This window comes from Monomorium pharaonis, chromosome 7 (assembly GCF_013373865.1).
Source record: "Monomorium pharaonis isolate MP-MQ-018 chromosome 7, ASM1337386v2, whole genome shotgun sequence".
Taxonomy (NCBI): domain Eukaryota; kingdom Metazoa; phylum Arthropoda; class Insecta; order Hymenoptera; family Formicidae; genus Monomorium; species Monomorium pharaonis.
The window spans coordinates 22,024,644-22,040,625 of record NC_050473.1 but is presented as its reverse complement, the minus strand read 5'-3'; the positions used below and the strand labels follow the sequence as shown (position 1 = coordinate 22,040,625).

Below are 15,982 nucleotides of genomic sequence, written 5' to 3'. Positions count from 1 at the left end.
TGTACTACGTAGTGTTTGAGAGGGAAAGAGGGGGAGAGAGAGAGAGATAGAGAGAGAGAGAGAGAGGGAGAGAGAGGTGTCATATTAAAATGCGCGAAATACTTATCCATAGTATGTTACACTCTTTGTAATAACACAGAAAAATATTCCCTCTTGATGTAACGATTTTACGATAGCTTAGGCGCGATACTATGATAATTATGCTTAAAAATTAATGTTCAATATCATGTATTGTTAACACAACGAAGGATTTTCTTTTATAACCATAGAAAACTTACAGTTTTTTCTACCTTTAATTGCATTATTAATTACGACAGATTTTCAGTGACTTATAATGTATTAACGATAGAAGAAATTCGAAGTTCTCTATCATATACAAGAGAAAATCATTTCTAGTTAACCATACTAACGATACTTGACATAACATTGATCTCTAATTACCTATAATTACCGTAGAAGTTGCATCGAATAATTTATCCTGAAGTCGTCAGATCAAACGTGAATATTTTTCTATCGTGTTATTTTACAAAGAGTGCATATTAGGGATAGTATTTCGTGCATTTCGTAATTTTCTAATAAGATGGTTACGAAAGGAGAATGTATAAAGAATCAATCGTGATAAATCTTCGTTAATTTAATATTCTATAAAAAACGAGAGAATTTGATGCGGCAAATATTATATTATTTGCAGGTTCCATACGTTTCCATCGTTTTCTCTCTTTCGACTTTCTTATTTACAAAAGTTTATTACGATTTAAATTTGTCCTATTTTTATTAATAATTTATAATCTCGTCATGTAATCGCGAGTGTGCGTAGCAGCCATCGACGCGAGCTTAGGCGCGGTGCGGCGTGGGAACGGCGACGACGCCACGCTTCTCCTTCTTTCCCCCGCCGCCGCCGGCAGCCAATGCTTGAAACAGTAGACCGTGCTATGGCTCGAGCGGCTCGAGCCCTTCCTTTGGCGCGCAAGGCGCGCTCTCATTCGCATAATTTAAAAAATTTATATCTCGATTATTAGCAGACCAAACCCACAACAATATTGAACTTTTATGTTCATCTTGATCCCATCTACCTTTTTATGAAAAGTGACCAGTATGCTCTGGGACTCCCTGTATATATGTATATACAGGGTGAGTAAAAAGTACCGGACCGGTGAAATATCTCGAAAAATATGGGAGATACGGAAAAGTGTTTCAGACAAAAGTTGTACATTTTAAAAAGGACTATGTAATGATAAAATTCATTTTCGAAAAAAATAATGCGTACAGATCCATGCGTACAGATCTTATAATTATTGTTCGAAAATAGTGAAATATGGTATGTACGCATAACAGAAACACGAGCTCGATGGGAAACAAGACGATCGTCGTTACGCGTGAAGGGTGATATCGGTGCCTTCGCTTACCGCAAAGCGAGAAGAGCGCAAACAAAATTCATTGCTATTCGCAACGCTGTTTGTAACGATCAACGATAGGGACTAAGGATGGTCGACGATAGCTTATAACAAATTTTTCACATAGATTTTTAAACTATATTACATAAATTGCGAAGCTAAAAAAAATTAAAAGTTGATTGAAAATATTGAATCATTTCATAGTATTTTCATTGATATACTTGAATTTTAAATCAATGAAAACGAAAAATTTGTTGAAAATTCATTACAGCTTGTGCTCTAGTAATTTTGCAAACATATCAGAACTATATGTAAAATTAATATATACTACTAAAAAAAAATAGGGAACACTTTTTGTATATTGAAAATTTACGCTATTTTTAAACTACTGCAACTCAGCGAAAAATTATCGTAGAAACAAAATCCAAAAGGCGTTTTAAAGCTTGAAACTTCTTTCAAACGCTCCTTGGCGATTTTAGTTATTTTTTTTTTTACCAACGTGGCACAATGATGAAGCTTGATCCGTTAAAATGAAAATTTTTAATGCAAATTTGCTGCGCTGCATCTTGCGTAAAAAAAGATGATAGAGTATTTTTGTTACTTGCATCTTAGAACGGGATCTTTTCCCTTTATTTTGAGTGTTTGTTCATTGCTGTACGATTTTTTTTGACCGAGTTATTGAGATTTTAAGAAAAAATGGTCATTTTGACTTTCATCGTTTGTTACTCGTAAATAAATCAACGTACAGCGCTCAGCAAAAAAGCGTTGGAAAGCTGAAAGTTTGCTCTTTTAAATGTTGTTATTAATTTTTTTCACAAATTTATTTTTTCTAACAACAAATTGCGTTCAAAAATTACGTAAAAAATTGCATATTTTACGGTTTTCATTTAGTTCAAAGTACTGTTATGAAGAAAGATCCAATCACATCGCTAAAGCAAAGTTTTATAGTACGATTACTCTTCGGTAATAAACACTAACGTTTATGGAATAAAACATTTTTATTCCACGTATTTATCATTCTTGAAATCGCTGAAATTGCTTACGACATTTTTTCAACAATTTTTTTACACCCTTTTGATCAAGTTACAAAATCAACTTTACATTTCTTTTTAAATGACGCTTACCGCCGGCATTAGCGTTATTCAATATGCACCACGTGAAAGATGCCGGTCGCATTGTGCACAGCGCGCGCGCTGTGTGTATGTGTTTCGCAACAAAGGTAAGAATCCCGCGGTTCATCACGCGCTTGTTCGCGGCTGTTCCTTGCGACTTCTTAAATTTCGTTTTATATTGTTTTAAATGCGTTCAAATGTCTACGTGGCATTTTGAAAATTTTGTATACAAGCTCAATACTCTACGAGAATCATCTGTGTACTGATTTATTTCAAAGTCTCTTTGTACGTAAACATTACTTGTAAACATTACGGTGTAACGACTGTGTTTCCCTGCGCGGGCAGGTTCGTCGGGAACTAGGGCAGGGAAGGCTGCAGAAACAGCGAAAGCGTGCGTATTATGATAATGACGTATATTTTATACCAAAAGGTATCCGTACATTTATTTACAATTATTTACAAAGTTTCGCGACGTGATATCGTTTGCGGCGCGCGATTGCTCGGGCGTCAGCTGTGCGGTCGGGCGAGCTGACGAGACGCGGTAGCGGCGGGGCCTCGAGGTGAGCGCGTGATCGTCTCGGGCCGTTCTGTGGTGCGCGGCGCGCGTGATCGCGTTTCTCGGAAAACGGGTAGAGTTTTCGCGAATCGGTCACGGTATTCCGAGAAGGCTCGGGCGAGGCGGAGAACACTCTACCCCGTTTGTTATATACCGTGTAAGGAAAGAATGGAACCGGCGGCCAAGAACCCTTGGCGAAGGCGGAGAACACTCCACCCTTGACTTGCTGGTTCAGAGTCTAGGAAGTGTTTCTTTACGAACGTAGCCGAGAACTCTCGGCTAAGGCGGAGCACGCTCTACCCTAGTCTGCGTTCGTTCTTCTCGTGGTATCTTAGCGGATCGGGAAAAGCTCGGGCACCGGGTAAAACGAAAAGTGAGTCTTCCTCCGTCGAGGCGGCCTTTTATACCGCTCTCGGTGGAGGCTCGTGGACCCTCGGGGGTCTTCGGGCTTCTCCGTCCTCCATCTCTCGCTGAGCGAGATGCTGGCGGGAGGCGCGAGGTCATCGAGACGGTCGTTGTCTCGGTCGCCTAATCTTAAGGTTTATCGCGGGCTGATGCCCGTATCACGGTCCGGCGGGTGGTCGGCCAGACCGGCCGCGGTCGTTGGTCGCCGGATAGGTGCGGTTTGTTACAACGGTATGTATGTGAGTAGGTGCGTACTCGTAATGTTTACATGTAATGTTTATGTATAGAAGCTTTAAACAAGTGTTTAACACACAGACGATTCTCGTAGAGTATTGAGCTTGTATACGAAATTTTTAAAATGCCGCATATAAAAATTTCGTATGTAAAAATCAGGAAAAAAAACTTGTAAATTTATATTTATTTAAAAGAATATTAGTTAACTACAAGTTTCATGTTTCTGACATCTATTGAACTAATCTATAACAAATATGTATTCATGAGTATCAAGTGTTCATGGATCATCACGAAGTGCTAGGTTGCGTACGATCTTCGAAGTTAAGCAACGTCGACGGCGGTTCCGAGTTGGATGGGTGACCGCGGAAATTAGGCAATTCTAGATGTGTGACTATGGTGTAGTGGGTAACGATGCTTGTTGAGAAACAACGTAAATTTATTTTTTTTACATTATAATTTATGTTATTTTGATATTTTCACAATGCAAGTACTGCATATATAGGACATGAACCCGAAATATTATCTAAAACGTCAAGATAACGGCGTCTTTTACTATCTGGGATAGTCATAAAAATGACGTTAAAATGTCATCTTTATTAGATGTAATGTAAAAACCTATGTTTTGTCATAAAAATAACAATAAAATACCGTCAAATGTACGACACTAGATTCTTGAAAATGACGTTAATAATATGAAAATAATGATGTATTTTTGACATCAATATATAACGTTGTTAAGATGAGACAAATGTACGTCAGTTTTACGACATTTGGACCATCTTATGACGTCTGCTTTGTCATAAAATGACCAAAAAATGACGTCAATTAGACGACACCTTGTTACCTGGGATAATTCCTTTTTTTTAGATGTTTTCGAGTAATTTTATAGTTAATAATAATTTTAATAATTTTAAAGTAATTCAAATAATATTGTCAAATAATTTTAAATTATAAAATAATTTTGTCAAAAGATGTCATCAAATTATATATTAAACAGTTAAGCTTTCAATTAATTTTTAATATTTTTTTGCTTTGCAATTTATGTAGTACAGTTTAAAAATTTATGTGTAAATTTTAGTTATAAACTATCGTCGAGCATCCTTAGTCCCCATTGCCGACCGCTATGAACGGCGTTGCGATGGCGCGGATATCTTCCCTTACGAAACGACGATCGTTTTGTTTCTCATCGTGCTCGTGTTTTCGTTATAGTTGTGCATATACATTGGTCGTATTTCACTATTTTCCGACAATAAATATAAGAGCTATACGTATGGAATTGAAAAAATTTAGAGAGCTTTTCATCTTCGATTTTCGTGAGTATACACGATGATATAAATAAATATGCGGGGGTTTATTAATACCCTGCATATGTATAATATATATGTAATAATTTCTTTTATAGAATATCTGCGAGAGAATTTTCAAAAATGTGGAACAAAAGAGATGTAGAAGTGGCAAAACCTTCCGTAGCAAGTAGTTTCTCAATTGGAAGATCTATTAGAAAGAAAATTATACATAGGCCTGATGGAACCATAGAGAAAAAACAAATAATCAGAGATAGTGAGGGTAATGAGGAAACAATCATTTCAAAGGAAGCAGATGGTAAAACGTACGTTGTTACTGTAAAAAAGGATAGAAATGGTATTGAAACAAAAACCGAGAATTTAATGAATATGGATGAAAGTAAGTATTTATGATATATTAATATTAATAATATTAAATTTAAAGAGATTCTCCAGCTTGTAACGATGCACCCATGCTAGGGGCATCGTTCCTCGGCGAAGGGAGTCGCCGATTGCTATAAGATCTCAAAGCGAAAAGGCGCGAGTCGCCGGCTCCCAATTTCAAACTATTTCAACGGCCACAGTAAGCGAACACGCGACAACTTGCCGCGCCGCCGCACATGCACTCCGGCGTCTCCAAAAGCGGGGGAACCGCGGCAAATGGAAACATCCGAACTCCGGACGAACGACTCCGAAATCGCGCCTCCACGGTATAAAAGCCGGTGGAGGCGCCGACAGTTTTTCATTTCTTCTATCACTCGCTTGACAAAACGAATCTCTCGTCCTGAAGTTTTCGATAGAAGACTTTTTCCTAGGTGAATCGGCGAGAAAACGGGGTGAAGCGTTTTTGCCTCGGCCAAGTATTCTTGGCAGCCACCACTATCCAGGCCCATCACACATTCCTCGCCTTCCGTCACCGAGCAACCGTGAGGTGAAGTGTCTTTGCCCCCACCGAGCGTTCTCGGCAGCCAGTGTACGGACCAGGCAGATTTTCCCTCACGCCCCGTTGACTGCCCAGGGGGCAAGTGACTTGGGGCTTTGCGACGCATGCAATCGCTACTTCCCGGGGGAACCACGAACGGCATCCGCTCTCCTCGGTCACGATACCCGACGCGATACCACCCCTCTTGCTTGAGTCCGACAATGCACCAAAATCACGAGACCGCCCCGCGGCTAATGCAACGCTAACACCAATTTATGTCGGATGCAGAACGAGAACGGGGTGGCTCGCCGGTCCGTGACTTTACACAACGCGATCGCGAGTAGATGGGCCACCTCACCGATATTTGTTCTACGATACAGGTCCTCTCCCCCGTCACTAACGGCGGTCCACAGGTCGCCAAATTTGTTTCGCACAGAAGATCGCTTTCCAATATCAGTGCCTCGCTCTTCTCAAGACACGCGCTTAGCTCGACCGTACACACGCAAAAGCACGCGGGATCGCGGTCGATGCCGCGAACCCCCACTAAGGGCTGTGCGCTAGTCCTCGCGCATTGCGTTGCCCCAATCACAGCAGGGCGAGCAGTCCTGCGCCCACAGAACCGTGAGTGTTCTAGTTCTTCCGGGGGTTCTACGGGTCCCCCGTGAAGACAGAATTTTCCGCCGGCAGTTTCCGGAGCCTCTCGACCGCCCCTGCTGTCCTCCGCCTCTAGCGAGAAGGTTCAGCACCTAGCGGGGGCAATTCTGCAGTCTCGGCTACCAGGTCGCCGCCTCCAGTGTGCTCGCCGTTTGATAATTAGCCGGGGCGCCGATTTTCCATACGACGGCCCCAGCTTGCCCGGTGCTCGGTGCGCTCGCTCGCGCCCCGCTCGCTCGTCTCGTCCCTCCGGCGGTCCTTCGCTTTCGGCCGTTGCTAGCCGGATTTGCGAAATCCTTCTGGCGCACCCCTTCTTCCGCACTTGCTGCTGCCTCTCCACCGAACTCCTTGCTGTTGGTGCGGTGAGGTGCTCACCGAGTTACCGAAAAGAACGTAAAAATGTAAGCTTAATTACTCGATCGTCGCCGCGATTCCCTCGGGAGATTTCTCGATCCGCTCTCGCGCTTTCCCGTCCGGCGCGAACTCGCAACCTGTGACGGGGGAGGGATGCTGCTTGTCATGACAGCGGAACTGCCATGTCAATATATATATATATTGTCACAACTTTTCCTGACCGGGAAAACCGCGAGCAAAAAGCAGCGAGACCGATAGGGTAACCGATACCCCCGATGCCGTGCTTGTCGCGCTCGAATCTCGGCCACACGTTATCGCGAGAAATTGTTGGGCGCCAGACGCGCTCGACGACGCGTCAATTCGCGAAACTTGCTACGCCAAAGTGTCCTCGATCCTCGCGCGACAATCTCGACCAGCTCTGCCTAACGGTAGAGGGGCGGGGCAGATCGTAAGGAAGCAGGCAGCGGCGGAAACACGAAGTGGTGGACGACACACCAAAAAAAAACTAGACTCCGAGCTTAACAAATAACGAGCTTTATTAGAAATAAATGTCAGATAGAAACAATAATCTCACGGTACGCGGCATGCGGCGCTCCGACAAGGCGGCGCCACGGCGTGAATTAGACCAAAAAGAAACGCGAACGATACGCGGGAAGCTCCCGCGGTAGGCACGCGGCCGACAAGGACGGGCGGTGGAATCTCCCGCGCACAATGAATCTCGGGCGTTCGCACGTGCCGACACTCCCGGCAACTATAGATCCCGACCGCGTGGCTCACGAGGGTCACAAAGCAATCGCCGGCCGCTGCCGCACTTTACCCCGTCGCGAAACCGGAAGTCCCGTCCACCCGCTACTCACGACGCGATACTAGCTCACGCGAGGGCTTTGCGGCGCACACGGTCGAGGGGAATCTCCGACGGAACCCGAGCGTCCTCACAACCGTTTTCCCCGTGGCTCGGCGCGTTGGCGTCCCGCCCGCTTGCATCCGATAAATCCCCAATTACTTACGCGAACGTATGACCGCCCTGCGGCCCACGCTAATCACGCACCAACACCAAAAACGGATGCAGAACGGGCCCGGGGACACCTCGCCGGCCGGCAACCGCTCACACTGGATTATCTGGGTAGGCCACCTCACCGATAAGGTCCTGGCGACGTCTTCCCTCGTCTCCAGGCTCGTCCCTTTGCCCTGGTTGAGGCCTCGCACAAGCCACACCGATAATTCACCAGGGACACGACACGCAACTTAACGGCTGGACCGCTCGCACGCAAAAGCGGGGTGGATCGCGGTCGATCCCGGATCGACGCCGCGACCCCCCGTTCAGTCATGCGCATTGTTTCCGCGCCGCGACCCAATTGCTGCAAGGCACGCAGTCCTGCGTACGCAGGGACGTGCGCGCCATAATCCTTCCGGGGGCCTCGCAGGCCCCCGCAAAATTTTCTTTCTCCCGCTGGGCCACTTCCCGAGCCGGGGCAGCACCCGCGGAGACCTCCGTTCCTCGCGAGAGGACTTGACGCCTCCCTCGACGCGTTTGGTCCCATCCGGGCTCCTCCACAGCCCTCCGAGATGTCCCGCCGTGGTGTTGGCGGGCACCGCCGCTTCAGGCTCCGGCCGTGGCTTTCCCAGGGCCACGCCGAGTTCCCGTGCGGGTCGCGTGCTCGTCTCTCCCGGGCACCGGTGGCGTCCTTCCTCCTTCCCCGCATCGCCGTCGCTCATTCTCCTCCTCTCTCGCTCTCTCGCCGAATTCCATCGAGAGGCGGTCGCCGCGCAAAGAAATCAAAAATATGTAACATTAATAATACGCTCGCTAGGCCCGTCGCGGTTCCCCCTGGAGATCCTCTCTCGCCTCTCGCTTATTCTCCCCGTACGGCGCGATTCCGCAGCCTGTGACGGGGGAGGGACGCTGATACCCGTGGCAGCCAAGCTACCACGTCACAATATATATATATATATATATATATATATACATAGGGCGTTCTTTGTGAAAACAAGCCTTCCTCTGCACTTTTTATTCCTTGAGATAAATAAATGTTTAAGTGCTGAAAATTTTTATTGATCCTTCTACATGTGAATGCCGTGTGGCAAATTTGAAAATGCAAAATGGCGAACTCAAACAAAGAAAGATTATTTAATGGCTGTGTTCCAAAATTGCTGTCGGCGCTGGCAGCACTGCTAGTTGCCGTTCAAAAATGCATCATAGCACGCTGTGGCAGTGCTATTGAAGAGTAGTGGCATCGATTTTGTCGTCATTTTTTGCTGTGACTGCTGCCGCTACAGACTTGAGACAGTTACAGCATTTTAATATCGACTACCGTGGCGAACGAAAAGCTAATATTAATTGACTGAAAACAATAAAGAACTAAAACTAATAGTTTGGAGTTAATAGTTTTAACAGAAATCTAAATACTGGTCGACTCAGGCTATGCAATCAAGATATGTTAACATTAGAATGAGCAAAAAGTATTAGATTTTTATTATAAAATATCTCTAAAACAAGATTTTAGAATTTGAATTAAAATTTTTTACATTTTATGGTTTTACTAAAAAAAATAATTTTGTATACAAAAATATGAAAGTATATTATAACTATAGTTATCACACAATTAATAGCTTACCCACATAGAAATAAAACCTCCAGTAGACGTCTAATGGACGTCTGCTATGGAAGTTTAAACTTCCAGTGGACGTCCATTAGACGTCCAATATAGAGCCATTAGAAATCCGCATTGTGGACGTCCATTAGACCTCCATTAGAGGTCGTCAAAGAGGTCTATTAGACGTTGTGTGGATCATTAGTAGAGGCTTCACGGAGCCTCGATGTATGACTGACGGACGTTTCGTGGATCATCAGTAGAGGCTTCATGGAGTCTCGATAGATGATTGACAAAATAAAAATTTAAAATAAAAATTTTATTTCTTTTAAATTATTTTTATCAACAGTACATATACTAAATTTAGGACAAATTTTTCTAATTAATTAAATTTAAATTTTATTATTTTATTTTATTCTGACTTGCCGTGGGTTTTGAACCCGGGACCTTAGGATTATGAACCTTGTACTCTATCTGCTACGCCAACTTGACTCATCGATATGGGTACTTGTTATTGTCTACATATACCTAGATGTTATAAACTGACGCAATTATATTATTTTTTATAAAAGCAATTAAGTTTTGCAAAACATTAAAAATAAATAGCATTAATTTATTTATTTATTAATTTCATTGTTAAATTTATCTTTTTCCATAATCTTAATAATTTGATGGAAATTGCGATCTATTTAGCATTAATACTTTGAAGCGTTCAAATGGTTAATTAGATAATTATAACTATATAGATCATATATTCTAACAAGGGAACCTCGCGAACCCGAAAATTCTGATTTTAATGAAACTTGGCATAAATGTAGAAGAAGTAAATACATGAATTTAGAAATTAAAAGTTGGTGCTTATAAACGGTTTAAAGGGTTGAAACCATCCTTCAAAAATGTTGAGTTTTTGTCTTTTCTCGATATATCTCGTAAACTAAACAAAGTATTAAAAAATGTTTCATACAAAAGTTTTACAGTATAAATACCTTTATTTAACTATGCTATTTATTTTTTCAAAAAAATTTTTTTTTAAAAACATTTTTTTTCTTTGAAAAAAAAATTTTTTTGAAAAAAATAAATAGCATAGTTAAATAGAGGTATTTATGCCGTAGAACTTTTGTATGAAACATTTTTTTATATTTTGTTTAGTTTAAGAGATATATCGAGAAAATGCAAAAATGTCTCAACTTTGAAGTGTGGTTTCACCCCTTCAAACCGTTTTTAAACCAAAATAAAACATTTCTAAATTAATATATCTACTCCCTCTACATTTATGCCAAGTTTCATTAAAATTAAAAAATTTTTCGATTGGGCTTATAAACGGTTTGAAGGAGTGAAATTACCCTTTAAAGGTTGAGATATTTTTATTTTTTCTCGCTATATCTCGTAAACTAAACAAAATATAAAAAAATGTTTTATACAAAAGTTTTACAGCTTAAATACCTTCATTTAACTACGCTGTTTATTTAAAAAAAAAAAATTTTTTTTTTAATTAAAATAAATTTTCAATAAAATTGACTTTTATGTATATAGCATTTATAAAATAATTATACTATCTTATACTACGTTCTATTTATATCATCTATGTGTATATTATGTATGTTATATTTTATGTACGTTATAATACTATACATTTATATTATCTGCATCCCTATATGTATTAGTTTTCATCTAACAGTTGCGCAATATTAGAGTAGTCACGTTGCTTTCACACAATTCATTCTGTCTACGTCACATATTTCACATTCAAGTTTTATATTCGTCATATCACGGTATATATCATATATGAAATGGAAATCACGTATTAAAGTTTAATATCTTTATTAATGATGTTACGCGTCATTTTCACATCTGTATCAAGTCTAACGTGTGCTTGATCAGTACATCAGTATCACATCTAATGTGTGCTTGATTTTTTTGTTAGATTATTTAATTGAGCGAAGCATAATGTTACACGTAAATGTTGCGAATGTTCTTAATATGTTAATTATTTTATTTCAAATTATACATATTCCACCTATAAATGAAAGAGAAATACAATTACGTGATGTGATAGAGGATATTATAACAAATGATATTATAACAGTGAATATGACTTATCATTTGATGTACACACTGATACTGCTTTAGAATTTTAAAATTATTGGGAAGTGGATTTACCTGACATAGAATATGTAACAAATGATGAGGAAGAATTTTTTTTAAATGATAATTGTGGTAGGGACTTCACCTTTCTGAAGCGACGTTGCACTCCTAAAAGAGAGTGTCGGCCTTTTATCACTTCTCCAATATTCGACGGCTTTCCTTTTATAGCTACTATTTAAAATTTTGTCTTCTGGTTCACAATTATATTCATTATCAGGTTCATAATCAACATTATCATTTTCTAAAAATTCTTTCACTTTATCTGTTACATATTCTATGCCAGGTAATGGATGGTAGGTAATGGATTCCCTAATGGATGTCTATCTAATTTCCATCATGGAGGTAAACCTCCAATGGAGCCATGGACGTTTACTAGATCTTTAATGGACGTCTGTCTAACTTCCGCCATGGAGGTAAACCTTCAATGGAGCCATGGAAGTTTACTGGATCTCTAATGGACGTCTATCTAACTTCCGCCATGGAGGTAAACCTCCAATGGAGCTAAGGAAGTTTACTAGACCTCTAATGGACGTTCATCTGACTTCCACCATGGACATAGACGTTCCATGGATCTATGGAGGTTTAATGGACGTCCATTGGACATCCACTGGATGCCAATTTCTATGTGGGTATATATTGAAAATGACTCTTAAAATCAGCATCGATATACTGCCAAACAGCATCTTCTACATAATTTTTGCAATGAATTTTTGGTATTCTTGGAGTTTGGTTATAATTTTGTATTATTATTTCCATCAAATCTGAGTCTGAATCACTAGATTCACTAGACTCAAGTACTAACTATATATTTTCATATAAATTTTTTTTACATATACCTCTCCATTTTGAGGTTAAATCAATTATGGCGTTATCTTGTATTTCTGGTCTGCTATCAGCGCTGAAGATATCGTTCCAAAATGAAATTCAGATTTGTACCCTTGCATGCTTATTGAAATTGGAACTCTATTGGTAGCATGATTTTGTGACGACATGCTTGCAGCGCTAACAGATTTAAACTGGTGGAAATTACTCGAAAAGGAGTTCTTCGGAGGTCACTATTTCAGCATTGATGACGAAGTGAAGCAGACTGTCCCAGAACAGCTCAGACGCAATGACAAACCTTTCCATGCCAAAGCTTTAAACTATCAGTTAAATGCTGTCGAATAGCGATCCGTGATTTTGCCGCTGGGATGGGCCGGGTTGTAAACATATGAAATATCCTGTCGCGAAGACTATATGGGAACATATGGTCAAATAGCTTCGTCTGAAATCTCGCAATATATAGTTGTATGACCTGGACCCCACTGATTTTTTTTTCAATTTTAAAGGGTAGTCGGGTATCACAGATCAACTTGAATTGCTCGTCGTTCTTTTGCAGCTCGGCGAGCTCGTTGAGATTGAACTCGACAGATAAATGCAGGGAATTATTCCGAGAAAGCGAATCAGCGATAACATTTTGAGAGCCGACGATGTGTTCGATATGCGTTGTAAATTAAGCGATAAATGATAACTGGCATAGTTGCCGCGGGGATGCTTTATCGCTGAATAAACGCGTATATGAGCGGTTTGTGATCAGTTATAGTTTTTAAGTTGCGTCCTTTTATAAAATAACGAAAGTATTTAACGGATTCGAAAATTGCCGTAAGTTCGCGGTTGTACGCACTACACCGGATTTGCGACGGAAAGAATTTATGCGAAAAGAACCCCAAGGGCCCTCCAAGTATTCCGTTTTTTTTGGTTCGAGGACGGCCCCTGTGGCATCCGCGGCATGCGTATAAGTGTGGGCATGGCTCAGCGCTGAAAACAGTGATGTATGTGGTGCCGTGTACTCGCCAGTAAGGTATCGGCCAGCGAGCAAGAAGCATGCGCGCTATGCCAAGAGTATAATGTAACGCTAATAAATAAGGTTCATGTTAATGAAGTGTCATGAAATTTGATTACACCCGAACATCACAGCCCCCATGGCAGAATCGGAAGTATCTGCGACAATACAGAGCTCTGTATCAGTGTGAGAGTGAACGAGCATTGCAGCATTAGCAAGGCCGTTCTTGGTCTTTTCAAACACTTCAATTATTTTCTGACCATACAATCGCGCGTTTATCATTTTTATGCGAGTAATGCGTTTGAAATGTGTTAAGTGTCAACACAATTATCTGTTAAGTCGTCTTATTTGATTTACATTTTTGACATTTGTTTTACATTATTAATTCAAACGATTTAAATATTCACGCTCACATTACTATTCATCCACCAATGTCCCTAGAACGGGGATCGTAAGTCCCACCATATCACGGCGTTAGTTCTGCTTCCTCTCGGGTTGGAGGCGCTCAAAAATATAATAGATATATATAATCATCGATGGCCGCCCGGCTTTTAGTTTTTTCTGAGAGCCAATAAATAAATAAAGCAAGTGACTTCGTCACAAGGAAGTAAATACAAGTCTATCAGTTTGATTGACACATAACAGAATGCTTGTGCACTTGCTGCGCGAGGGACATTACGCCGGTAAAAATTTATCATGCCGAGAAAGCGACGTTAATCAGAAACGATTTAGAGTCTGAGAAATCTGGAAATTACTTTCACTTTTTCAGGAATGGGGCGAATCTTCTTACCGTTAATTATATATCCTAGAAACTTCAGTTCAGATACGTCGAGCGCGCATTTTTCGGTGTTGAGGTGAAGGTGGAATTTCTTGAGCCCCTCAAATACAGTGTGTGAATACTCAACATGCTCATCTGAAGAAAAGGAAACAATCAGTATATCGTCAATGTAAATGAAAACGAAATTCAGGTTGCCAAGGGCATGATTGATATAGCGTTGAAAGGATTGGCTGGCATTGCGAAGGCCAAAGGTCATATACAGGTATTCGAACAAGCCGAAAAGGGTTATAATAGCAGTTTTTTAAATGTTTTCAGGGGCCATTGGTATTTGATTATAAGCTTTATGAAGGTCTAGAGAGGAAATAGTGTGTACCGTAACCGCATTTAAGCGGTGATAATCGCCGCAAACTCGCCATGTCTTTTTTGATGACTAGATGAATGGGACTGGCCTATAGACTACAGGAGGAGCGGCAAATACCCGCCTCGACTAAAGTCTTTATCTCAGTTTTGAGTTTGTCAGGGGTAAGGCGTCTGGCACGCTCGGTGAGGAGGGCTGGTAGTAATGATGTGGTGAAACACGTCGCGGTCAGATGATGGGGCGAGGGAAAGGGTTCCTGTTATTTGCGGAAATTTGGCGAGTATTTTGGTAAACTCGGAAAACGGATTGTGTTAATTGAATATACTGGTGCCAATTTTTTAATTGTGAGTGTATATAATTTGATAGTGAAATCTATGAGACGTCGTCGTTTTAAATCTACTAGTAATCTGTAGTGCGTTAGCAAGTCAGCGCTTATGATAGGATATAGGACTGCGGCGATGTAAAAATTCCATTGAATTTAACGTCTCAATCCGATATTAAGTTCGCAAAACGATTCCCCAAAAGTATTGATACGCGGCGAAGAGTTTCAATTTGATGGGCTTTCCTTTGACTTTATCGTAGGGTATTAAAGAAATATCAGCATCTGTGTTGATAAGAAACATTTGACTAGAACGGTCGTGAATATAGAGACGTTTAAAACTTTGTTGGCCTCTGTCGATCGTCTCCAATTAGTAAAGCTGATCTAGGTTTTCTGTTTTTTCCATGTCTCGTATTTCGAGTACCATTTTCGGCACATGGTCGGATTATTGGGGTAATTGGTATGAGCAAAGCAAAGCAAGGGTATGTTTTTTTTACTTAGTGAGGTTGAATTTCTACGCCTGCGGGACTGCAAGCGCGCGCGCGAGCTTAATTGTTTTTCAAGTTTTTCAAATTTTTTGTTTAATGCAGCAAAGCTGGTGACAATTTGTTGCAACTCGGTTTCTATGAGTGACTGTGTGTTCTCTTGCTACGGCCGACGCGTAAGGATCAGTTCCGAACGTGCTTTCGGCCATTCAATCAGCGGCTTCTGCAAGACGGTTGAGGTCAGTGACTTCTGTGGCTACCAGAATGGCACAGTGATCGCGGGGTAGCTGATCTAAAAAGATTGATTTAATTACGTTGTCTTTAAAGCCACAGAGCCGGCTCAGAATTAAAGAGCGTTTTTCGTCGGCCCGATTTGTCCCCTTAAGAATTTTCGTAATTTTGTTTTGTCCGAAGGCGCGTACGTCGCGATAATTCGGGCTTTGACTTGCTCATAAATGTCCATTAGAACAGGATTAATAGTAATTATATTTCTTACGCGGCCTAACACTTCAACGTCGAGCGGCGAGGACAGTATCGGCTTTGACGGACTCTAAAGTAATCCTCATTTCT

The 15,982-nt window shown here is 41.1% G+C and overlaps 1 protein-coding gene across 4 annotated transcripts in view; it reads left to right on the top strand.

Annotated features, from left to right (window-relative positions):
- The window catches only part of LOC105834259, an 84,380-nt gene that overhangs the window by 54,084 nt on the left and 14,314 nt on the right, over positions 1–15,982 (top strand). For all 4 annotated transcript variants that reach the window (XM_036290423.1, XM_036290424.1, XM_036290422.1 and 1 more), the window contains exon 5: positions 5,104–5,384. In XM_036290423.1, coding sequence (XP_036146316.1) covers positions 5,104–5,384 — 281 coding nt within the window. The remainder of the gene's footprint in view (positions 1–5,103; positions 5,385–15,982) is intronic.